Source organism: Pelodiscus sinensis, chromosome 7 (genome assembly GCF_052426305.1).
Source record: "Pelodiscus sinensis isolate ZL-2025 chromosome 7, ASM5242630v1, whole genome shotgun sequence".
Classification (NCBI taxonomy): Eukaryota; Metazoa; Chordata; order Testudines; family Trionychidae; genus Pelodiscus; species Pelodiscus sinensis.
The window spans coordinates 76237454-76264104 of record NC_143058.1 but is presented as its reverse complement, the minus strand read 5'-3'; the positions used below and the strand labels follow the sequence as shown (position 1 = coordinate 76264104).

Genomic DNA, 26651 nt, shown 5'->3' with positions numbered 1-26651 from the left:
GCTGCATAAGAAGAGCTTGTGGTGTGGGCAGTGTGCAGAGGAGCCTCCCAGCCTTCCCTCCCCCTAGTAGCTGCAGGGAGCTGTGGAAAGTCTGCCAGTCTTGCAACCCTCTCATCCCCAGCACCAGTGGGAGTCCCGGGCAATGTACCACCACCCGCCTGCACCCCAAAACACCAGTGGGGTCCCTAGCCACACATCCCCAGCATCCATAGTGCCCCTTGAGCACCTGTGGCCCCTCCAGCCCAAATTTTAGTTAGGGATATATAGTACAAGTCATGGACTGATCCGGGGCTATGAGTTTTTGTTTACTGCCCATGACCTGTCCATGACTTTTACTAAAAATACCCATGACTAAAACACAGCCTTAAAAATATTAAACAAATTGAATTCTTAAATGCTAATTCACAGCATGAGACACATTTTCTCTGGCAAGTTACAGGGCATAAACTATTAATTTCTGCAGAAGTTAAAAATTTTATTTACAAATAATTGTTTCTAGTTCTGATAGCTGCTATTCAGAACCTCATGGACAGAGGTTAAACTGATAAGAATCAAGCAGCTACTTGATAAAGCTAGGGGTAGCAGCAGATGGTGGGCCTGGAGATATATATGGGGAAGGAAGACCATGTAATTGAGGTTCTCTCTCTCCCCCCTCCCTGTCTCTATCAATCAATAGGTTCTGGTGGGATATGTACGGGTGTGGCATAATAGTGCAGACTTCCCCAAAGCCTGAATCACACTTAGGAAACTTTGAAGACAGATCAGAAAGCCCCTGGTGTCTTTCACTTTGTAGAGATAGATGGACTATTCTATACCAAGACAGTTTTGATGAACAGCTCTCTCTGAAAAGTCTCAGAGGGGCAGCCGTGTCAGTCTGTAGCTGCTAAAACAACAAGAAGTCCAGGGTCACCTTAGAGACTAACAGATTTATGGGGACATAAGCTTTCGTGGGAAAAACCCACTTCAACAGATGTATTGGAGTGGAGTTCCACAGTTCCCTTTGAGAAATCTCTGACCTCTCCACATCAAAGCAGACTGAGTGGGAGGTCAGACTGGGTTCACATTTATGCCAGTGCAAAATCCAAATCAGAATGGCAAAATTTTACAACCACATGGCACAACTTGTTGTTATAAATAGCAACAATGAGGTGCAAGAGAAATAAGGGAAAAATCAGAGACATAGTGTGTAAGAATTCTCCTGCTCTCAAGCCTGAAAATGATAGATGAGCACCTGGAGCTCTGACTCAAAGCAGAACTCTGCAGAGGGGACATGAAATGTGGCAGGTTAGGAACAAGTGCAGGTAGGCGTAAGAAAAAGGGCCATGATTTTAATCTGGAATGTGCAACCAGTGAACAACCTACAATCACTCATGCTGACATTGCACCATTCCCATGTTGGATATTTCAGCCTGTAACAGATTGAGACCTCTGCATGTGTGCTTCTTCTTAGTCCCCTGTAATGTGACAGCCAATACATTCAGTCTCAAAAGAGAGGTGCTCATTTTAAACACAGGCAGGCCTTATATGAAGCAGAAGTAATAATTAAAGCTATTAACATCTGAATTATGTTTTTAATATCCTTTTGATATTATCCCCCATCCCAATTAGACTGGTTTCACTGAATTGCATACAGAACAGCAACTAGTAATGCCTAGCAATAGGAAGAAATTCTGGCAACATAAAACTATGGTAACAAAGTTTATATAACAGAAAGACAAAAGAAAAACCATGCATAGGACTGGGGCTACATCTGAACAACTTATGAATTGTGACTGATGTTGTTAAATTGTATTATGAGATGCTGCCGTATTATGAGTCCTTACACATGTGTGAATCCACCATCGCTCACATGGCCTGTAGAAGGTACGCATCAGACAGATACCATAGTAAGTGCTTAGGGCATAAAGACCCTATTCAGGAGCAAACATCTGGAAAAGTGGGTGAACCGCCTCCTTAAAAAACCACTTTAGCTGCTCCTTGGAAGGGAACAGTGCAAATAGGAGCAGTGGAAACTTACCAGGAGTGAACAAAGGAGACCAGTTGAGCAGAAGGGGTTTAAATGAAGAAAAAAACACAGGAATACAGGGAACTAAACAGGAAGAGGAAGCCTGAAGCAGGAGACAGCAAGGCCTGCACTGCTGCTTTTTCTGCTCCTTGAGCACGTGTCAGCTATAAAGTTGGATTAACAATACTGTAGAGAATTCCCTGAGCAGTGTAACCTTGATGTACTGAATTCAACACTCATTCCCAGCCCCCCAGAATAGGGATATATCTGGAGAAATGGGGCACTGTCCCAGTAATCTCTGGGTATCAGAACAGCCCCCTTGCAGATATATGCAAATTGGGAAAGACCTGAAGGCTCTCTACATAAGAGACTACTCTGTAGAGGGAAGAACATTTTGTACTGTTGGCAGGAAAAGTTATAGATGTGAAAGTGTTAAAACAATTCTCTCTCATGATGGAAGTGATTGCCTGTTCCCTTCCATGGTGGAAGACCACCCAGCCAAGCAACCCAGGAGTGTCATTAAGAAGGCAGGTTAATGGATCTCCTTGTAGCCTATCTTCAGTCTCTGGCTATGAGGATAATCAGTGAGGACCTCTAGCCATGCACCCAGAGAAGAAGTTGCTATTTACTTAAAGTAAATGATACAGCAGATTTTGTTACCTGAAAGTTCTTGTCTAAAACCAGTTTGAGGCATAAGAACTAATAAGTTCCTAGCCTGTCCCCCACTGACCCAGTGAAAAAATTAAGTGTTCGTGTAAAAGTACAGGTAATTTGGTAGAGGGGAAATGATTGCTCCATCAGTCCTAATTTTTGTATAAGATTATCTTAACTGACATCTGGAATACCTAGTTTGAGTTTCCCTTGCTAAATGAAGAAACATTAGAATATGATAAAGGTACTGTTTTTGTTTCCTACCTTCTTTCAATTCTTTCCTGGTCTCTAGCAGAAGCAAACACCACCAACTTACAATCTGCTTACTCATTAACAGTTTATTGCATCCATGTTGGAAGACACTCTTTTTGTATAACAAACAGTTCAGACTTCATAGTGAATACCCTTAGTATTAGGACAAGTAAAGGATCATCTCATCCATATTCTTCCTTAAGAACTAATGAAAGTTGGAAGTTTAGCATTTGTTCTCTCAAGCCTCCAGTCTATGATAAAATGTAACATTGCCTTCTATGACCATATCTATAGATTCTCACAGTACAGCAGTACAGTATTGCTTTGTTCCTCTTGCTTAGGCCTGGCGTATGCACAGTTTTTGCATTAGTATAATTGTGTGGGTTAGGTGTTTGATTCCTTTACATCAGTGTAGTTGCACAGTAAAGCTTGCTGGGGGAAGATGTTCAGGTGGAGCTGGAGAGGGATATGGATTTCCTGAAGGAACAAAGGGAGGACCAAACCCTGAGATGAGTTTAGGACTGGGCCAGGGTCCACAATCCAGAGAAAATGAATGAGTTGAGATGACCATAAGAGCCATGCTTTGAGATTGGGAAAGACAGTCTATACTGGGTGGTAGTGGACCCGCAAGCATAAGAGATCACCAGATGTTGGTCTTCCAGAGGCTACGCCAAAGCCTCCTACATTTAGTGCACACGACTCCCTGAGCAAGACACTTAGGGAAAAGATGCTCCAATGAATGGCATGTTGGTTCTTTTGGCCAGGCATACACCAAGAGATAAGGGACTATTGTGCTTCTTACCCTGAATGCCAACAAGCCCTCCCCCACCTGTTCCTCTACCAGTTGTAGGTGTATGTTCAAGCAGATTGGGATGGACCTTATAAGACTTCTAGAGAAGAGCAAGACAGGGAACCGGTTCATCCTGGTGATTGCTTTCTACAACAGCAAGATCCTTTCTGAGAAGATGCTGCAGTTTCCCCATTCACCCATTCAACCTGATCTTGTGACTCTGACTATTGAAAGTAAAACACAGATCACAAATTTGCTACCAAGCAGCTTTACCCTTTCGCTCACTGGTGCTCTTATGGTGCCTCTCTGTCTTACATCTATGCAGACAGGTGTTTTGGAAAATGAGACATTAAAATAGAAACAGGAAAGCTTTTTTAGCCCATTTTACTAATTAATATGTCAAAGCTCATAAAGAAGAACTCATCAGCTTTTCTCCAGAACTGCATCATCTTAAAGAGCTGTGTCAGCAAGGTCCTCAGCAGACAGTCAATACATATTAAAAGAGTTCCAAGGAGTAAATCAAAATAGGAAAGCAAACTGAGGATAAAAGGAAAACAAAGTAGTACGTGATTTTTTCTACATCTACAGGTTCTTGTAAATAATCCCTTCCTCCTCCTCCCATTATTGTTCTTCTAGTGAAGGAAAATGAAAAAATATTTAAGGAAGAGCTTGTACAAAACTGAACTAATACCTCTGGATTTTGACCTCTTGGATATTTTGGGGGTCTCATATTTTTAAAGGGGAACTGTGTGTGTGTCTCTTTCTTTCAAGTTTGTTATCACTGAGATCCAGAGAATTAAAAAATTTATTTTGATAAGTGCAAAGGGAGATGGAGATGGCCCTTCCTGAAAGAATTTTGAGGATGCCGTAATGAACACACACTGCGGATACAGGCTCTTCCCAGGGAGGACTAAGAGGGACATAATACCATGCTAATTCTTCGATTTCCATTGTGAAGAACAGAAGTTACTGTGAAAATTTCTGCAATTCTAAGAACATGGATTTTGCAATGGACTCATTTTTAGACAGGACATGTGCACAATGCCACAATAACCAGAATGTACAGTCATACTCTTGTGTTTATATATATATATATATATATATATATATATATATATATATATATATATATACACACACACACACACACACACACACACACACACACACACGGAGATATACCTATCTCAGGGTGTGTCTAGACTACACCTCTCTGCCAACAGAGAGATGTAGATTAGGCACATCGAAATTGCTAAGGAAGCAGGGATTCTGAAACTGAGTTTAAAAAAAAAAGGCAGTCTAGACATGGATCTGTCGAAAATAAAACCTTTTTCGACAGATCCTGTAAACCTCATTTTTTGAGAAATAAAGGATCTGTCAAAAAGGGTTTATTTTTGACAGATTTGTGACTCAACTGCCATTTTTAAAAAAAACAACAACTCCATGTCGAAAAAAGTAGCAGCCATGTTTACGCTAATGAATTGTGGGATATTTAAATCCCTGCTTCATTAGCAATTTTGATGTGCTTGATTTTGCATCCCTCTGTCGACAGAGGGATGCAGTCTAGACATAGCCACATAGAACTGGAAGGGACCTTGAGAGGTCATCGAGTCCAGTCCACTGCCCTCGTGGCAGGACCAGGTACCATCTCTGATGGATTTGCCCCAGATCCCTAAATGGCCCCCTCAAGGATTGAAGTCACAAACCTGGGTTTAGCAGGGTAATGCTCAAACCACTGAGCTATCCCTCACCCCCATGTTTGTGGTGCATGTAAGTGAATATAAGCCCCTGCAGGGATATCAGCCAGTAGGAGCACCCTTGTCCTAGGGAAATCTAGGGATGTTTCTAAAAACACATACTTTCATTAGGGAACAACAAAAAAAAAAGATTACTCTTTGTGGGTGAAATATATCAGGAAATAGAAATATGGGACCACTACAGTAGACACTACACATGCTTCTAATGCCTTGTCTTGGGGCATTGCTCAGAAAACTTTTGCCTAGGCAGAGGTAGACCAAGGAAACCAAAATGTGCCCAGTAACTAGTAAATATTACTTCTGCCCAGTAACTAGTAAATATTACTTCTGCCCAGTAACTAGTAAATATGCTCCATGTTGTACGTAACTAGACCAAAGGGTGAGACTCAATGATGGAAACATTTTCCGTCCACTAGATACTAGAAGTATTTTTCCTTCAAAGTTATTGAACCACACATCTCATAGAACTAGTCATGCTGAAGGAGAGAAGGGATAATTGCATTGATTGCAAGTATGTGATAATTAATTCACTAGAGAAATATGTTTAATTTCCTGAAGTCTAGGATGAGGTGGAATTTCTCCTTTTTGTAATGAGAAAACAACAGGCTATTTTATTCCCAGTAGCTGAAAATGGTTGCAGTTTCTTAACAGTTTCTCATAAAAGGGAAACCTAAGAAAGGTATGTGATGGAAACCCTGGTTTCAGGTTCAGTAGTCTTAAGTGACAGAATGTGTCAGGCACACAGGAACAGTATAAAAATAACTCCATATTCTTGGGAAAATTTCAAATACGATTATTTGCATGGAACAGTGCAGGGAGGGACGTAAGAAGCTGAAAGGAGGAATCTGCTTTTCATATTTTTTTTTTTTTTTTTTGAGCTTTGGTTTAGGCAATACTAGACGCTGATGTTCATGGGAAAAGTGCTTTTCAATCCTCTGCTAACAGAGTTGTTTCCATGTTGAGGTTAGGTAAACCCAAATGATAGCAAGTAACTATTTCCCATTTGAAAACTTACACCTGTTGTGAGTATTGTAAGCAAGACACGAGAAGTCATTCTTCCACTCTACTCTGCACTGAGTAGGCCTCAATTGCAGTACTGTGTCCAGTTCGGCACACCACATTTCAAGAAAGATGTGGAGAAATTGGAGAAGATACAGAGAACAACAACAACAAGAATGATTAAAGGTCTAGAGAACATGACCTATGAAGGAAGACAAAGAACTGGGCTTGTCTAATTTAGAAAAGAGAAGACAGAGGGGACATGATAGCAGTTTTCAGGTTCAAGTATCTAAAAGGATGCCACAAGGAGGAGGGAGAAAAATTGTTCATCTTGGCCTTTGAGGATAGAACAAGAAGCAATGGGCTTAAACTGCAGCAAGGGAAGTTTAGGCTGGACATTAGAAAAATCTTCCTAACTGTTAGGGTGGTTAAACACAGGAATAAATTACCTAGGGAGGCTGTGGAATCTCCATCACTGGAAATATTTAAGATCAGGTTAGACATCTATCAGGGTGGTCTAAATGGTACTGGGTTCTGCTGTGAGGGCAGGGGACGGGAGTCAATGACTGTCAAGGTCCCTTCCAGTTCTAGTTTTCTATGATTCTATGACCTTCAAGTCAGTGGCATTGTTACGGATACTTGCATGGCCTCACAATATGCCAACATTTTTATGGATGATCTAGGACAACTGTTCCTCAGCTCCTGATCCCTGGTACTCCTCCTCTACTTATGTTACAGTGATGACATCATCATCATATGGACCCACAAGAAGGAGACCCTTGAAGAACTCCACAGGGATTTCAACAGTTTCTACCCCACTATCAACCTTAGCCCGGACCAGTCCACAGAAAAGATCTGCTTCCTGGACACTACAGTACAAATAAATGTTGGTCATATAAGCACCACCCCATACTGGAAATCTACTGACTACTGTTATTACCTACATGCCTCTAGTTTCCATCCAGGAAACAAAACACAATTTGGGGTACGTCTAGACTATAATCCCTCTGTTGGCAGAGGGGATGTAAATGAGGCACTTTGAAAGTGCAAATGAAGCGGGGATTTAAATTTCCCACACTTCATCTGCATAATAGCGTCATGGCGCTCTTTCGAGAAAGCGCCATTTCGAAAGTAAAACTGCGGTCTAGACACAGTTCTTTTGAAAATGGCAGCCTTTTTTGAAAGATCCCGTACTCCTAAAAAATGAGTACAGGATCTTTCAAAAAAGTCTGTCGTTTTCAACAGAACTGCGTCTAGACCATGGTTTTACTTTTGAAATGGTGCTTTTTCGAAAGAGCACCATGACGCAATTATGCAAGTGATGCACAGGATATTTAAATCCCCGCTTCATTTGCAATTTCGACTAGGGATATAGTCTAGACACAGCCTTGTTGTCTACAGCCAAGTCCTAAGATACAATCAGATCTGCTCCAATCCCACAGACAAACAGCTACAAAATCTTTATCATGCATTCTTAAAACTTTAATACCCACCTGGGGAAATAAGGAAACAGACTGACAGAGCCAGACAAGTACTCAGAAGTCACCTACTTCAAGATAGGCCCAACAAGGAAGTAACAGAACACTACTGGTCCTCACCTACAGTCTCTAACTAAACCCCTCCAGCATATCATTGACAATCTACAACCCATCCTGGAAAGCAAACTCTCACTCTCACAGGCCTTGGAAGACAAGCCAATCCTTGCCTACAGAGCCCTCCAACCTTATGCAAATACCAGCAGCCCTACACCACATCATAGATACGCTCACCCGGAACCTACTTTTGCAACAAACCCTGTTGTCAACTCTGTCCACACATCTATACAAGTAAGACTATAACAAGACCTAACCACATAAGCCACAAAATGTGATACATGATGTGATATATGACAGCAATGCTCCTCTGTTCAGTTTGGCCAATATTCATGGCAGTCTCTACGATAAATGGACACAAATCAGACATTGGGAATGGGAACACATAAACTAGTACAGGGAAAATTTAACGTCCCTGGAGATTCAATCATGGATTTAAAAGTAGCCATTCTTCTACAAAGGAATTTTATTACACAATTACAGAGGGACACTGCTGAACTGGAATTCATTTTCTAGTTTGACACTATCAACTTCAGCTTGAATAAAGATATTAACTGGTTAATAAGCTACAAAGGCAATTTCCCCCACTTTCGATATCTGCATTTACATATCAAAAGGTAGGTATGAATGAAACACATCCAGCCTGACTCAATTAGCATCATTAACACTGGTCCTACATTTGACAAGTAACTTCTTTGAATGTTATATGTGCTCTGGATCTTCAATTTCCACTGCAACTCATCAGATGAAGTGGGTTTTACTCACAAAAGCTCTTGATATCTTTGTTAGTCTCTAAGGTGCCATGGGACTGTTCATTGTTTTCAAAGGATAGCAGTTGTTTTAGTCTGCCAATAATTGGCCAAAATGGCTCTAATCCCCTTCCTCAAAACAAAAACAAATAAAAGACTGGGGATTGCAGCATCTTTCATTAGGTCATCTATAGAGAATTTGGAGAAGATTGTGTAAAGAAAATTGGAAGCGTTGCTTAGGAACTTGATAATTCTAGAATATTAGCACCTTTTTACAACTGACTGCCAACAAATTATGACCTCAACAGACTCTGTTCCAGTGTTTATTGATAGGAAGACCCTCTACTTACCCTTGGTAAACTGAATGATATTGGAATATTAAGAACCTTCTCCTGACTGGGGGAATGGGGCCCTCCCAAAGACCTTTCCATCTGCTGACTCATTTTTAGAAGGTTTTTCATACTCAAAGGAGAGTCAGGGGTAACAAAATGTTCCTTCCCATCTGCAGGAATGGGACATACGAGTTGATTCTCAAGTTACAGAGAAAGAATATTTGTGATACACAGACTAGAGAAGGAAACCAGAGGAAGAATTTAAAGGGAGATCTTTTACCCTAAACTAAGGAAAGGATCTTCACTATGAAATTCCTAAATCAGGGAGCTGTGTAGTAACAAAGCTACAGCAGCTATACAAAGCTGTATAGGGCAGGTACACCATAAACTGATCTTTAAATGATCTTAACTGGTCTTTAAATACAGTTTTTTTAGACAAAAGTGTATGCAAGGAAAGCTGTGCAGTAACTCTGAGCACTGAATCAAGACCAGAAATCAATGGACGTCTCAGAGAGAAAGGCATGTCATGAGAAAAACAGAAGAATTAAACAGAGAGGGTAACCATCAGAGAGCGAAGTTGGAGGTCCCCATACATTTGAGAAGATATGAAACTCAGATATTCTGTTGGAATAGTTCTGATACATTTCTTGTGCCAGATCAGATAGAGACAGAAAGTGACAAAATGAGGCTCACAACTTCATAAGTACCTCATAATCAGAGCAAATGCTGGTGTGTGATCGACATTTCATAAAAAGCATTTTCCCTAGAGCCTTGAATTTTCATTTACTGTTTTTCTCAGGGTTAGATGCTGAAAGAATTTTATGCAGCATATACATTTATGCAGTGGGGGTTGTGGGCATGAAACACACACACACACACACACACACACACACACACACACACACAAAATTTCTTTATTTCGTACACCCACACCCGCCTCCCACTGCTCTAATGGCCAAAAAAGTGAGTAGATATACACTTGTACTGGGAAAACAACAACCTTATGAAAAGTTACACTTCGTTGAATTAAATAGAAAGGTGAAATTGTTTGAGATCTAACAAACTGATGGAAAACACAGCATCAAAATACGTAATAAGGAAAAGCACTGAATTTCATGTTTACCTACCACAGGTAAAAGTTCATCACTAAATAATCTGAGTTAACCTTGAGAGGCCTTCTAGTCCAATTGCTTGCACTCAGGCCAAGATTAAGTCTTATGTAGGCCATCCCTAATAGCTGTTTGTTTACCCTGCCCTTATACGGTTTTTCATGGACTGAGGATGCATAGCCTCCCTAGCCTGTATTCCAGTGCTTAACCACCCTCACAGGACGTTTTTCCTAATGTGAAACTTAAACTTCCCTTGCTGCAATATAAGCCCATTGCTTCCTGTTCTATCCTCAGAAGTTAAAGAGAACGCATTTTCACACTCCTCCTTGTAACAAACCATCATGTACTTAAAAACAGTGATCTTCCCCCCGCTTCCCAGTCTTCTCCAGACTAAACAAACCCCATGTTTTCAATCTCCCTCATAGGTCATATTTTCTAGACCTTTAATTATTTGTTTTGCTCTTCTCAGACCTTCTCCAATTTCTCAACATCTTTCCTGAAATGTGGTGTCCAGAACTTTATAAGAGTACTCTCTATGCCATTATCTAAATCATTAACGAAGATATTGAACAGAACTGGTTCCAAAACTGATTCCTTTGGAAAAAAAAGGTTACTTACCTTTTGTAACTGTTGTTTTTCAAGATATATTGCTCATGTCCATTCCATGTAGGTGTGCACCTGATGTACCTCCATTCATCTCTCTTACCCATAGGTGGTATAGAGGCAGGCGTCTGCCAGAGAGTGTTTGTAATTTTGCCTACCACGTTGTTCAAGGGTAGGGCCAAACAAGATAGGGCCTCCAAGTTGAGGATGTCCACCATCAGGTTGCAATCCTCCGATGCCCACTCGAGATGCACCCCTAGACTCTGTGCCAGCCTCTTGAGAAGGTCCTGGTGAACCCGAGAATCCATTCTTGACATCAATGGAGAAGCCAACTCCAGGGCCTCATCTGGGGAGGACAATGAATACTTGTGTACCGTCGACTTCTCATGCTCTTGAGGTCGCTCCTAGGCCTGGAATGGAGATGGGTGGCTCAGAGGGTCCTGATCCCTGGTCTCTTCCAATGAGGGCCTAGGGAAATCTTTCCAGGTTGATGTCACCTGGTCTGGTGCCAGTGATCGGGGAAGCAGTGTGGCCAAGGGCAGGACTGCTGGCCCCGAGTGCGAGGAGCCCACCATGGATGGGCACTCCCTTATGCCTGATGGTAGACCCATGGGTCCAGAAAGGCCACTGATCTGAGTGTTGCCACTGAGCTGACCAGTTCTGCTGCACCTATTGGCCTGAAGCGCTGCGGTGGCATGAGTGGTACTGGGAGCAAAAATGATCTTAAGATCTGGAGTGGTGCCAGGACTGGAAGCATAAGGCCGAAGCCCAGGACCGCACCAACTCCATGTCAGAGTCCAAAGAGTACTCGTTCTCCACCGCCACTACAACTGCCTCCTGCCAAGTGCTGGGTCTGGCTCGTTCTCTCCTGCGTGCGCGTGAGCTCCTTTCCCCCCACAGACACGCGGTTCCAAGCCAGCCGTCTAGAGCCGGGAGCCGCGGCTCCTCCACTCCACCCAGCCTGCTCAAAGTTGCAGAGATCTTTCTTCTGAAAGCAGGCTCGTCATTTTTCAATGTTGACACCGTGAGCGCAGGAGAGCCAGGGGAGGGGGAGGTGCTGGGAGAAGGCTTGAAAGAAGGGGTGGGCATGAGGAAGGCGGGGACAGGGGCATGAGGAGAAAGGGGGCAGAGGGTGGTGAGGGGGTGGGCATCAGGGAAAAAGAGGGCAAAGGGCACAGGAGCAGTGAGGGAAGAGGGGGAGACCAGGAGGGTGCAGGGCTAAGGGAAGGTGCAGGTGCCAGGAGATTCTGGGGGTGAAATTCACGGCGGTGCCAAAGATGGGCCCGGTGAGCGGTGCTGGGAGGAGTGACAGACCATTGTCACCAGCTTGCTCCAGTGACAGAGGCATCAAGTACTCTGGTGCTGCAGGTTGTGCCATCAGGATAGGGGTGCTGGAAGATGAGTGCTCTCTCAATTCCTGCGAGCGCATCACCGCTGGTGCCGCGGACACAGCCGGTACCAGTTAGAAAGGTGTCAATGCTGTCGAGGCCCCGGAGGAACCTGGTGCCTCCCGCACCGAGGCCAGTGTGCTGCGGGATTCTGGTGCTGCATCCACAGCCGGTGCTGGTCAGAGCACTGACTCCATCAGGAGTATTTTCAGGCGTGAGTCTCTCGCACTGGGTCCGGGGCTTAAAACTATGCCAAATCTTGCAATTTGCTGGGATGTGAGCTTCACCCAGACACTTTACGCCTGAATTATGTGGGTCCCGATGGGGCATAGGCTTAGCCCAGTCTGCACAGGGCTTTAAGTCATGAGGTCCTGGCATGCAATGGGCAAACCCCAACCCAACACTTACAGTAACTAGCTATAAAGATAAAACAATGACTTAAACTAACACGGAAAGCAACTTGGAGAACAATGGGACTCAACTAGGTGCTAACTAACTGGTACCGCTGGAACCATGCTTGCAAGCGAGATAAGGGCTCCAACAACCATCACAGGTGGTAAGAAGGAACTGAGGAGATGGAGGGCCAGCAGAGGTATTTATGCACCACTATAGTGGCGCCACTCCAGGGGGCGCCCCTCTGCTGGCCCAACTGGTACTGCTAGGGGACAACTCTCTGACAATCTGTGAATGCGGCCCGCAGACACCTACATGGAATGGACATGAGCAAGCACTCGAAGAACCTCCCTTGTTATGCCCTTCCAGCATGACTGTGAACCACTGATAACTACTCTCTGAGAATGGTTATCCAACCAGTTGTGCACCCACTTTTTAATAGCCCCATCTAAGTTGCATTTCCCTACTTTATCTATAAGGTCATGGGGACAGTATCAAATGCTTTACTAAAGTGTAGGTATACCGCATCTACTGCTTCCTTCTTGTCCCCTTATCCATTTTGTATGACTGCAGCTGATTGTTTCTCCCTAAGGGTACTTTGCTTTTGTCCTCATTTAAGTCCATCTTATTTACTTCAGACATTTCTCCAGTTTGTCCAGCTCATTTAGCATTTTAATGCTATCCAGCACTTGCAACCACTCCTAGCATGGTATCATCTACAAACTTTAGAAGTGTGCTCTCTATGCAGTTATCTAAATCACCAAAGAAGATACTGAACAAAACTGAACCCAAAAATGATCTCTATAGGAACCTACTTGATATACTCTTCGTTTGATTGTGAACCACAGAACTGGGGACTCTTCATGAATGTTTTTCAACCAGTTATACACCCACATTATAGTAGCTCCAAATAGGTTGTATTTCCCTAGTTTGTTTATGAGAAGGCCATGTAAGACTGTGCCAAAGCCCTTACTTAAGTCAAGATAAACCACCACTAAGTCCCCTATCCACAAGGTTTGTTATTGTAATAAGGCAACTACATTTTGTATAGTATTGCAACTTGTTTAACAGAATTGTTATTACAATGCATACAGGACTTTATGGTAATACTGTTGAACATAAACTTTCATTGCTAAGAAACACAGATCTTAAGCAGTTTAAGAAAAAGTAGGTCTTTCTGGTAGTACAGTCAGACCAAAAGGTGAATAAATAGGAGTGAAACGCCAATAGTGAAGGCTTTAACAGGGCTGTTTATCTTTAATATTTTGGACTGTGAGAGTGGAAAACTGAAAGTCTTCCAGGAGACAAAGAAAATGAGACATTTATATTGTTCATAAATTACAATGTTTAAGTGCTTACATTGGTTCAAGAAAAGGCAACAGGTTTTGTCTTTTGCTTATTTTAACTCACATTCTGCTCGCTTTTCAATAGATATATATTTTAAAGAAACCATTATTGCTTTTTCTGAAAATGATCCCAGCCTATTCATGCAGCTATATACACTGCCAAGCAATAAGCAAGCCCTAATTTATCACTGTGGAAGTGAAGCTATGAATTAATTTGCAAACTTTTGTGCAACCACAGTTGCTATAAGCTAGTTCCAGCTGTTGCTCACACACTGGCTACTTGTTGAGCAAAGGGCAGGTCAAGTAAGATACAAGAAAGTTCTTACCTTGTTTGTGTCCAGCCAATGAGCTAACCTGGCTTTCATCTGCCACTGGAAAAGCCCAAAAGAGAGGGACAAAGATCAGAAATTTTCTTACAACCAGTAGTTTTGGAAATAATGTCAAATCATTTTACACACATATATTCATGTTTTGTTTGTAACAGTTTGCATAAAGGCTTCCTTCCCCCGCCCTTCAAACCACCTGGGATAGCTCAGAGATCTAGAATCTGCAGTAAAACCTGTTTGAATGGAATGATTGCTTGGGGGTTTATTGGGCCATGGATCAGGCACACAGCATTGTTACACTCAAAATCCAGTTATGAGAAGGGCAATTGATTTTGTAAATACCACATTTGCCAGAAAAATCACAGGACTTTGAAGAATTGTAACATTTCAAGTCAGAGGCCATAAGTGGGGACCCTCCCATTTGCATAAACACCCACTACAGTCAGTGGACTCTGCGCATGCATCAGATCTCCTGGAAGCAATAGCAGGGGTGGGGAACCTCAGGCCTGGGGGTTGGATGCAGCCCCCAGCTTACCTGGATCAGGCTCCCGAAGCTCAGGGTCCCCCTAGCATTGGAGAGCCTGCACTGATATTCCAGCCCCCCTGCTACCTCATCACAGGGTCGGAGCGCACAAAATCTACTAGGACCCCCCCCCCCCCGCTCTGATGTGCAAGGGGAATGAGGGGAGAGTACTTTCTCCTCAGTTGGGGGCCACGTAAGTGAAGGTTTGGGGTTTTTTTCTTGCTTCTCACTTGTGTGCAGCCCCTGACTGATTTTTCTGTGGGTTAGCGGCCCACAGCCCAAAAAAAGTTGCCTGCCCTTGCTTTATAGAATCTATGCTATTTTATGTTTTGAAAACAAACTGGCTTACAACTCATACAACAAACTGGCTTACAACTCATACAATCTACACTACCTTGCATATAGACAGTTTGCGTATAGAAAAGTGAAGAACTATTTCTAAAACTGTAATTTTTCATAGTAAGTATACCTCAGTTTATCATCATATATCTGATGACACTAATTAAAACATTCTCCCAGAAGCTTGTATGAAAAAACGAATCGCCTTTTCTTAAAAATAATTGTATGCAAAAGAACAAGTGTTAATGTAATGTTAGCAGGGAAATAAGCGTTTAAGGTTGATAGCTTATTCTTAATCCCACCTGCCTACTCACTTCTTTGGACTTATGTTTGATCTCCCTTTACTGCAGAACAGAATGCCAATTACTACAAAATATAATATAATATAAACTAGAATTTATTATACAGCCTTCCCTGCAGCGACCATCTTTTAAAAGTCAATGTTTACCCACAGTTTGAGGGAAAGACCACAGTAAGATCTGTAATACAAGAGAAACTTCCTTTTCTCTCTTGGCTGAACTACTATAGAATTTTAGACACCACTGTGTGGTAAATACAGGTAAATGACTAAATTGAACAGCAACTAGTGCACATTGTGTTACTGTAGCCATCAGGCCTGGCTTGATGTGTAAGTTAAGTTTTAACAGAGCTCTAAAAGGCAGGTAAATATTTCCCCAGTTTTACAAATGGGAAACAGAGGAACAGACTAGTGAAGCATCTTGTCCAAAGTCAATCTGAAAGTCAGGGTCAGATTCAGCATTAGAATCCAGGTTACCTGATGCACAGGCCAATGATCAAGTTGCTAGACCAGAGGTGGCCAACCTGTGGCTCGTGAGCCGCATGCGGCTCTTCAAAGGAAAAATTGCAACTCCTGCACCCACGGCTCTTCTCACGGTCCCCTGCTTTGACCTTTTTCCCTTGTCTGGGCAGGATGCCACTTGACACAGCGAGCTCTGACGTTGTGGCTGGCGGAAGCCTGCTTGGACCACATGCGGCTCTTAAAGGGGCAGTGTTTTGTTTTGTTTTTTTTCTCAGCAACTTCTTTCCCTTGGCTCTTTGCACTGCATCCACCACTATTTTGGCTCTTCGTCTGTAACGGGTTGGCTGCCCCTACCCTAGACTAACATATCCCCCCACACTCTCGACATACATCATCTACGTTCCTCACGAGTAAAACAGACGTAATTCATTTTGGCCTACTTTATGGGGAGAGGCTCTTATGAAAAATGATTCGGACTATATCTACAGTAGTGAGTTTGCAGCCAAACAGCCATGCCAATGAAGCTGCACTGCTGTAAGATCCGCCACATAGCCTCTCCATGTGATAGCTCTCCCACTGACAGTTAAACTATCCTCAATAAGAAGCAGCAGCAGCCATGTCAGAAGTGGGCATGGAACACAAAAAGAGGTCTGGGCTGCAGGGCCTATGCTCATTTTTCTAGGATATATGGTCTCTAAGGAGACCAGAGTCAGACATGCTTTTCAAACAGCTCTCATGACTCAAAAAGACTGGAAATGAGTGTCATGGGGGTCAGGCTTTATGAAAATTGGCTTATGAATATGAATATGCGTAACTCAAAGATGCTTTATGTAAAATAAGTCAGGTAACATGTCACTTTAGAAGTTGTAATCCTCTGAATCTGTATATTCTGTTTTTGTGCATGTATCTTTCTTGTATGTGAGGTTACAAATATTAAACAGGAATCTCTTTAATTAGTCCACGTTTTCTAGTAAAACCATAAGAGATATTTTAGGAACTTAATGGCTTGGTGATCAAGTCAACAACCTGTGATTGGTTTTGTTTTTCCTATAAGCCCAAACTGTGGTTGACATGTGGCCAGGCCACCTGATGCTGAAAACTATTTTGGACTTGGTACTTTTCCACTCAAGGTGAGAAAAAATTGAATTGAACACAAAGAATTCCCACCATGGGCAAAAGAGATATAAAGGGGAACAAAGCAATAGGGGAATCATCAGATACCATGACACACACCCCTCCCCGACTTACCACCTAAGATGACTGCTGGAAACATCTAAGACTGAACAGAGAAAAAGATCGGGGCCAAGGTAGGAGGCTGCTTAGTTTGGGAAAGAGATGATTAGAACAACTGTTTAGAGTAAGAATTTGCATGTAACAACTTCTTAGCATAGCTTCTTAGGCTTAGCTGATGTTTTGTTTATTTTAACTTAATAGTTTACTTTGATCTGTTTATTTTTATTTGCAATTACTGAAATCCTACTTTTTATACTTAATAAAAACACTTTTGTTTATTACCAAGCTCAGTGTAAATAATTGCTACTGGAGGGTGCGGTGGGAGAAGCAACCACTGTCCCTTTCTCTCTTTCACTGATAAAGAGAGCTGATCTTATGAGCTTTCTCTGTCTAAAACTTTTACTCAGAGTAAGTCAGATTTATTTGGGGGTTTGGTTTCTTTCAGGGGTTACTTTCCTGGATGCTGCCAATGGCCTTCTGGCTGAACCCTCCCAGAACTGAGCTGGTTCAGTGTCTGTGTTGTTCTGCAGGGGGGCAGCAACTCCAACTCTGTGCCTTGACTAGGGGAGACCAGAGCTTCTGGCCTAATAGGACAGGGTGGTGAGGCGCTCCAGAAGGCAAGAAGACAGTCTCAGTGGCTTGATCAGCATCCAGGTTACAACCCCAAGGGCACCTCTGTAATCCACCCCAACACAATGAGTTTCCTGCATGACCGTTCAAACTTTGCTCCCCAAAATATATTCTTTCAAGCCAACGGTAAGCATAGAAAACTTCAGTCCCACAGGTTAATGTTTTGACAAGTTATGATTGTGTGAAAACAAGGGATTATAATGGAAACTGATTTGCAACCTTAATTATAACAGTCACTAATGGCAACCGCTATAATTTATGGTAATTACCTGAAGCAGGTTGTGTTACAGTACATGATAACTATAAAAAAAGATATCAAGGTTCATGGATTTTTTTACAAACTCTGTTGATAATTGGGTTTGCCTGAGAGTGTTTTATATTATTAAAAGGGATACATTCGTGTAACATAAGCATATCTTACATACAGGCTTTACAGAAAGAGGAAGAGTAAAATAATTATAAACTGAAAAAGTCTTGCAAAAATAAGGCCAATATGCCCTTTGTCTTTGAGAAATTGGTTTAATTCTTCAGAATTAGGTGGGAAATAGACCTCAGTCATGATTTCAGCTTACAACCTTATATGTAAAGTTATGGATGTAACAAGCACTTTACCATGATATTACAACTCAGCAAGACATTTCACATGGCATAAACTGTAAAAATATAGTTACAATAGTATGCAGATTGTGAATATGCGGATGTGTTCCATCACGCTGCCTCACATCTAAGTAAAATCAAACGTTAGTAAGATGAGTCCTGCACAATGACGACACCATTCATCTTTTACTTTTTTTTCCTTTTTCTTCAACGCAGCCTAGCCACATGGAAAGTTTTAAAGTTCAACCACTGTTGGATTATCTATGCAGAAAGGCAACTAAATGTTTTGTTTAAAGTTGTGGGGGAACTCTCACTTCAAATCATTACTAACCCAATTATGGTTGGATTATTTTTGACAAAACATTTAGAAAAGAAATTGCCTCTGAAATTATCATCAAAACTAACCATGGAAACTTTCAGCTGAAGAGGAAAATGCTTGAGAATGTTCTTAGAATTGCAAGACAGGAGTGCACACAGAAAAACGTCCCAGTACAAACAATTAACTATAATGTTCCCTAACAAGAATATTTATCTATATTTATAGCATCTGTGTGTCTGTGCATTTGGGAGTCTGTTTGTTCTAGAACTCTTCTTAAAATGAAAGAGTGAGAATCACCATATTTGTAACTTCCTCTGATCCTGACAGAAAACAAGGTCAGGGTTTTGATGCAGCAGGAAAACAGTAAGTGCCTGCAATCTGATGGTTTTCCAGACCATGGAAGGGGAGGGAGCACAGAGAGGAGGATGAAATGCTTCAGACTCACCACTGGGGGCAGCAAGCACAGGGAACAGCGACACTGCAGAGTGACCACGGGGGGCAGCCAGAGCAGAAACACAGTGGCCAACTACAGATGCGAGTCCCCCCCCCACTCTCCAGACCAGCTAAGTGTCCCCCTGCGCCAACACCTCTCCCAGCCTATGGCCGCAGTGCCGGCCATGGGGATCCCTGCCAGACCCCACCTGCACTGACCCCCTTGGAATTCTCCCCCTCCCAAAGACACTGGGGCTAGGAACCCTAGTCCTGAGCCTTACACCCGAACTCAGCCCCAGGAAAAGTGGCCCAGCCCCGCCCCCAGGGCTCACACCAGAGACAGAGAAAGTGCCTAGTGCCCCCCTTCACACAAACCTCACATGGGGGTCACAAAGTGGCCTGGCCTGCCCTCCCACCCCAGCCCTCACGCCAGGGCCGAGGAAAGCAGCTAGGCCCCAGCCTTGAACCCCACACCAGGGCAAGCAGCCTGGCTCGGCTGCCTCCCCCCACAGAACTGATGGAGGAGGGGTGGGGAAGCTGTGGCCCAGCTCAGTCCCCCAGTGTAGGTCAGGTGGGAGGGTCCAGGAGCTGTGGTCAAATCTGGCCTCACTCTGTAGGACATGCAGGGAGTTGGGGAACTGCAGCCCAGCCTGACCCCAACTGGAGGACTAGTAAGGGTACGGAAGTTGTGACCCAACCCTGCCCTCTCCCTGGAGGCAGGAGCCGCAGCCTGATGCATCCCCCCAAAACACAGGCTGGGGGGCCAGCACCATGGCCTATCTTGGCCCCCATCCCCAGAGCACGTGGCGGGGCCGGACATCGCGGCCCTGGCACCCCACAGCCAACACTGGGGAAGCCACGAACTGCCCTCCCCCAACAGATGCTGGGCGGGGGGGGGGGGGGAGAGGGAGACGATGTGCAGCCTAGAGCTACGGCCTGGCCCAGGTACCCCCCCATCCACCCCTGGAGAAGATGGTGGAGTCAGGAACCGTATCATCCCTTCCCCACTGAGGAGATGCCAGGGCCCAGAGGAGATGCCAGGGCTGAGCACCACAGCAGAGGCTCTCCTTCCCAGACCTGCCACCCCAAACCCTCCAACTCCTGGTCCTGGTGCCTTTGCCCAGCTCTCCTCACCCCTGCCCTGAGCCCCATCACACACCCTACCCTGCACCCTGCAATGCTCACTGTAATCCTTAATAGTCAGCAACACTTCAATCAGTTAATACAAACGTACACATTTGGGGAGTTGCCATGACCCATATGATTGTCTTCTGATGACAGAAGATGGCAGATTACTAATAAGCCAAAAATCTCTCCAGTTAAACACTCCCAGCTACCATTACTCTTATTACAAAGCCAGCACTAGGTCAAGAGGTAACATGAATATGCAATAAAGTTAAAATTTCCAGTATTTCATGGTGAAGTGCTCGAAGTGAAGCAGCGCTCTAGAATATGATGCAATGCTCAGTAACAGTAGAAGTAGCTATAATGGTAAAAAGGCTCATCTACTTCCTACTACTCAATCTTTGATTAATATTTCCATGCTGGGCGCAAGACAACCATGTTACGTGTTTTACATCAACTTCTTTCTGTTCAGTGGCGTATCATGCAGTGCATATTCTAAACAGGGTGGGAGTTTTGCTTCTTTGGCTACCACAATACTTTTCTTAATGGTCAGTAAATTAATTTCCAACAGTTATTTAGAAAACCAAAATCAATGCCTCTGCCAATAGAAATCAATGTTCCTGCTTTTCTGCAGATCAGTTTCAGCACCACAGCTTTCTTTTGTCAAGCTAATTTAAAGTTGTTTTGCACACACAAAAATCAAGTTACAATATCCTGCCTTTGGTAAAATAAAGTAACTGACATTGCTTCTTTAATTTATATTACTGGTTTTGCATGTGGACCAACATCTATTATTTAAAAAAAAAAAAAAAGACTTACAATGTCTATAAGCTACAGTACCATATTTCTTGTGCACAATATTACTAAAGCTTTTGCGGAGAAATTTGCATTTCTGATTGCAAAAATAAAAAAGCAAACCAACAAAACATGAATACATTTTTTGGAAAACTAATTCCTCAAACAACATTCTTAGTTTGAGGAAGCTCAACATAAAAACTTTTTAAAATAACGAATTCATTAGCTTATTCCCTAACTATACACACAAACACTGCATACAAGTTTTTTAGAGTAGACTTTTTTCTGATCTAAACATATTACAGAAAAACAAGGAAACAAAGCCCTTTCCACATAGGAAAGACATAGAACTATCAATTAATTTTAGTCAATGATGGTGCTAGTGACATGACTCTCTTGAAGTTTTTATTTTCTTGGTACAGTGCTCCCAATCTAGATGTGGGAGTAAATTATTCATAGGGATTGTGTCAAATTTTGGCTCTCTATTATCTCTTTGAATGTTTTACTAGTGGTTTCATTTATTTTTTTAAAATCTTCTACTACCTTTTAAAAGTGCTGTGGACTTTTATCCCTTCTGTTCTGGGGGAGAGGGGAGGATGGTTTCCTGTTACACGGTAGGCTACAAGTTGAAAACTCAGATGAGTTCCCTAGTCAGACGCATTTTATACACCTTCTCCTCTAGAATCTGCTGTTTCTATTGATGCTCTAATGCAGGCAAGGGCCATATTGTATTGGGCCAGGTCTACAAAGTAAGAGCCATAAATTATCCAGAGCCACTCCCATCCCCTAATAACAATGGACCTGAGGAGCTTGAGACATGCCGAGCACTGGCTAACTCTGTTCACCTTAATGGGGATTACACGTGCTGAACACCTCTCTTCATGAAGGCTAATGAATGGTTTACATGAAGAATGAGGCTAAAGTATGGCCTTTAAGCAGCGAGTGGCAAAAGGCAACATTTTCCAATGTGCCTTAATATCGGGTATCAAACCTGAGTTACTTACAGCCTGAAGCATCAAGGGTCTGAAAGACTTCCCGGATTCTTTTTCCTATCTGTACTTCTTTGCTCTAAACTGTTCTTTTAAGATTGGAATTAATTTGACAGTTTAATTTGATTATGTTCCAAGAGTCCCTGACATTGTAGATTCAATACATCCCATACGTTAGCACAAGCCTCTCTTTCCACCTAACATTACTACTAAAGAGCCACTGATATACACTCAGTGGTATAGAGTGCACAAGGACCGCATTTTTATTTTTAAATGAAAGCTTTTTGTTTGGCAGCATACCACATCACTGTACCATTTCACAGACACCAAATTCTCCCCTTTGTTTTGGTGGCTCACCAACCCATCATTCTTCAATGTTACTCTGCTAATTGAGGCCATCAGCCCTCATATCACACCTTTGTTGGGTAGCTAAATACCTTATATATTCAAGTTTTTTTTTTATTGTTGGGGTTAATTCATATGCAGTCAATGTGTGATGAATAGATTTAAGTTGTAGGTAACAGTGTACTACAGTATTATATGCTTAAAGCATTGATAAGCATACATTATTGGTAAGAGTACAAAAAAGATAGGACAGTCAAGTTAGATCTGTCAGATTGCAGCTTAGTCATATCAGGATTTAGGCCTGAAAAAGTTATAGACTCATAGACTTTAAGGTCAGAAGGGACCATTATGATCATCTAGTCTGACCCCCTGCACAATGCAGGCCACAGAATCTCACCCGCCACCTCCTAGAATAATCCTCTCACCTATATCTCAGATATTGAAGCCTTCAAATACTTTGAAGACCCCAAGATGCAGAGAATCCTCCAGCTGTGATCTGTACCCCATGCTACAGAGGAAGGCGAAAAACCTCCAGGGCCTCTGCCAATCTACCTTGGAGGAAAATTCCTTCCCGACCCCAAATATGGCGATCAGCTAAACCTGAGCATGTGGGCAAGACTCATCAGCCAGACACCCAGAAAATTCTCTATAGTAACTCCTATCATCCCTCCATTGACCTATTTACCACTGATAACAAATGGTCAATTAGTTACCAAGATCATGTTATCTCATCAAACCATCCCCTTCATAAACCCATCTAGTTTAATCTTGAAGCCAGATAGGTCTTTTGCCCCCACTACTTCCCTTGGAAGGCCGTTCCAGAACCTCACTCCTCTAATGGTTAGAAACCTTCATCTAATCTCAAGTCTAAACTTCCTACTAGCCAGCTTATATCCATTTGTTCTTGTGTCCACATTGGTATTAAGCTTACATAATTCCTCTCCCTCCTTGGTATTTATCCCTCTAATATATTTAAAGAGAGCAATCATGTCCCCCCTCAGCCTTCTTTTGATTAAGGTAAACAAGCCAAGCTCCTTGAGTCTCCTTTCATAAGACAGGTTTTCCATTCCTCGGATCATCCTAGTGGCCCTTCTTTGTACCTGTTCCAGTTTGAATTCATCCTTCTTAAACATGGGAGACCAGAACTGCACACAGTATTCCAAATGGGGTCTCACCAATGCCTTGTATAATGGCACTAACACCTCCTTATCTCTACTGGAAATACTTCGCCTAATACATCCCAAGACCATATTAGCCTTTTTCACGGCCATGTCACAATGGCGGCTCATAGTCATCCTATAATCAACCAGGCCTCCGAGGTCCTTCTCCTCCTCCGTTACTTCCAACTGATGTGTCCCTAGCTTATAACTAAAATTCTTGTTATTAATCCCTAAATGCATAACCTTACACTTCTCACTATTAAATTTCATCCTATTGCTATTACTCCAATTTACAAGGTCATCCAGATCTTCCAGTATGATATCCCGATCCTTTTCTGAATTGGCAATAGCTCCCAATTTTGTGTCATCTGCAAATTTTATCAGGACACTTCCACTTTTGGTGCCAAGATCAGCGATAAAAAGATTAAATAAAATTGACCCCAAAACTGATCCCTGAGGAACTCCGCTAGTAACCTTCCTCCAACCCGACAGTTCACCTTTCAATATGACCAGCTGTAGTCTCCCCTTAACTAGTTGACCCAACTAGTTAACCCAAGGGTAACCCTGTACCAGTAAAGTTACAAGATTATCATAAAAGATATGCTAATGGCTGATTTCATGAAAATATGTGACCATGTGCCTATCATTACCTCAGGTTGCCCTATTGTAACATCATGAGAAATTCTGCAATGACTGCAAGTTACTACAGAGACTTATTGATGTAAATGTTAAAGAGAATCAGGGGAACTAAAATGACAAGCTATAGAAAGTGGGGCACCCCAACATTATATGGTGTTGAAGTCCTGAAAAGGGAAAAGGAATTGGAATTGGAATGCATGAATATGCATAATAATTATGGATATAAGCGTAACACAGAATAAAAGGGCTCCCTCGGAATGAAAAATCCACCAGACCCTCCACAGATACACCCATCTCACACTGTTATCATTAGGGATGTGAGTCAGAAAACATTGATGCTGGACATTTATGGTATTCCTCCATCTTCATGTATGTATCTACAACATTGATCATCAGTATATTAAGTTTTTTTTTTAAATGGGAAAAGCTCGTGACTGTTTTTGTGGTTATTGCTCTTGCTCTGTGTGTGATCCTACAGGCTCTGGACTTATTTTAATAGTCGCTCTCACCCTGCTAATTCTGATACTGCAGCCCTCAAGGAAATCAAATCTTTGGCACACGCTACTATTGTAAAGATACCATTGGTAACATCAGCCCATCAACACTATGAAGGCTAGAATTGTCATTTCTAATTCTTTCTAACCTCTACCAAACCACATGAATCTCTTTCTAATGAAACACGGTACAACTTTAATACAGATCTATCCTGACTATAAAACTGCACTATGTAATTATCACTTTTCCAGGCTCCAAAGTTAATCCAAAAGTTCATAATCAAATCTGTCATTTATAAGTTAGTGCCACTGGGTGGGGAAAAGGTTTATAATGCTATTATCTTATCATTTGAACCTTATTATTACCTGTCCCTTCATGTTCACAACATCAGTACACACATATAATTGATTTTTTATAACTTGTTTGTCTAAATCAAGTACAGCCTATTCCTGACTTACGAACCGGTTACGGACCAAGCAATTGGCTGTAACTCGGTTTGTTTGTAAGTCATAGAATAGGAAGGGACCTCAAGAGGTCATCGAGTCCAGCCCCCCCGCCCTCAAGGCAGGACCAAGCTCCATCTACACCATCCCTGACAGATGTCTATCTAACCTGTTCTTAAATATCTCCAGAGAGGGAGATTCCACCACCTCCCTTGGCAATTTATTCCAATATTTGACCACCCTGACAGTTAGGAATTTTTTTCCTAATGTCCAATCTAAACCTCCCCTGCTGCACTTTAAGCCCATTACTCCTTGTCCTGTCCTCAGAAACCAAGAGGAACAAATTTTCGCCTTCCTCCTTGTGACACCCTTTTAGATATTTGAAAACCGCTATCATGTCCCCCCTTAATCTTCTGTTTTCCAAACTAAACAAGCCCAGTTCATGAAGCCTGGCTTCATAGGTCATGTTCTCTAGACCTTTAATCATTCTTGTCGCTCTTCTCTGTACCCTTTCCAATTTCTCCACATCTTTCTTGAAATGTGGCGCCCAGAACTGGACACAGTACTCCAGCTGAGGCCTAACTAGTGCAGAGTAGAGCGGCAGAATGACTTCACGAGTTTTGTTTACAACACACCTGTTGATACAACCTAGAATCATATTTGCTTTTTTTGCAACAGCATCACACTGTTGACTCATAATCAACTTGTGGTCCACTATGACCCCTAGATCCCTTTCCGCCATGCTCCTTCCTAGACAGTCGCTTCCCATCTTGTATGTATGGAACTGATTGTTCCTTCCTAAGTGGAGCACTTTGCATTTCTCTTTATTAAACCTCATCCTGTTTACCTCTGACCATTTCTCTAACTTGCTAAGGTCATTTTGAATTATGTCCCTATCCTCCAAAGAAGTCGCAACCCCACCCAGTTTGGTATCATCTGCAAACTTAATAAGCGTACTCTACATCATTGATGAAGATATTGAACAGTACGGGTCCCAAAACAGACCCTTGCGGAACTCCACTTGCTATCCCTTTCCAGCAGGATTTAGAACCATTAACAACAACTCTCTGACTACGGTTATCCAGCCAATTATGCACCCACCTTATCGTGGCCCTATCTAAGTTATATTTGTCTAGTTTATCAATAAGAATATCATGCGAGACCGTATCAAATGCCTTACTAAAGTCTAGGTATATGACATCCACCGCTTCTCCCTTATCCACAAGGCTCGTTATCCTATCAAAGAAAGATATCAGATTAGTTTGGCATGACTTGTTCTTCACAAACCCATGCTGGCTATTCCCTATCACTTTATTACCTTCCAAGTGTTTGCATATGATTTCCTTAATTACCTGCTCCATTATCTTCCCTGGTAGATATTATCTTCCCTGCTGTTTTAGGCTCAGTAAGTAATCCAGAATGAGGGGCCTACTGGGGGGGTATACCTTTCTGCATGGACCACATAGAAAACTGTTTCCACTTAAAGTCGGACCCCATAAAGTTACACACGACCACGCTGTTCATAAGCGTGGACC

The 26651-nt window shown here is 42.5% G+C and overlaps 1 protein-coding gene across 7 annotated transcripts in view; it reads right to left on the bottom strand.

Annotated features, from left to right (window-relative positions):
- PARD3B (par-3 family cell polarity regulator beta) overlaps window positions 1-26651 on the bottom strand; it is a 618049-nt gene that overhangs the window by 233615 nt on the left and 357783 nt on the right. For 6 of the 7 annotated variants that reach the window (XM_075934324.2, XM_075934323.2, XM_075934327.2 and 3 more), the window contains one exon: window positions 14293-14337. The exons of the other annotated variant lie outside the window; for it this stretch is intronic. In XM_075934324.2, the coding sequence (XP_075790439.2) occupies window positions 14293-14337 (45 nt within the window). The remainder of the gene's footprint in view (window positions 1-14292; window positions 14338-26651) is intronic. 7 annotated transcript variants of the gene reach the window in all.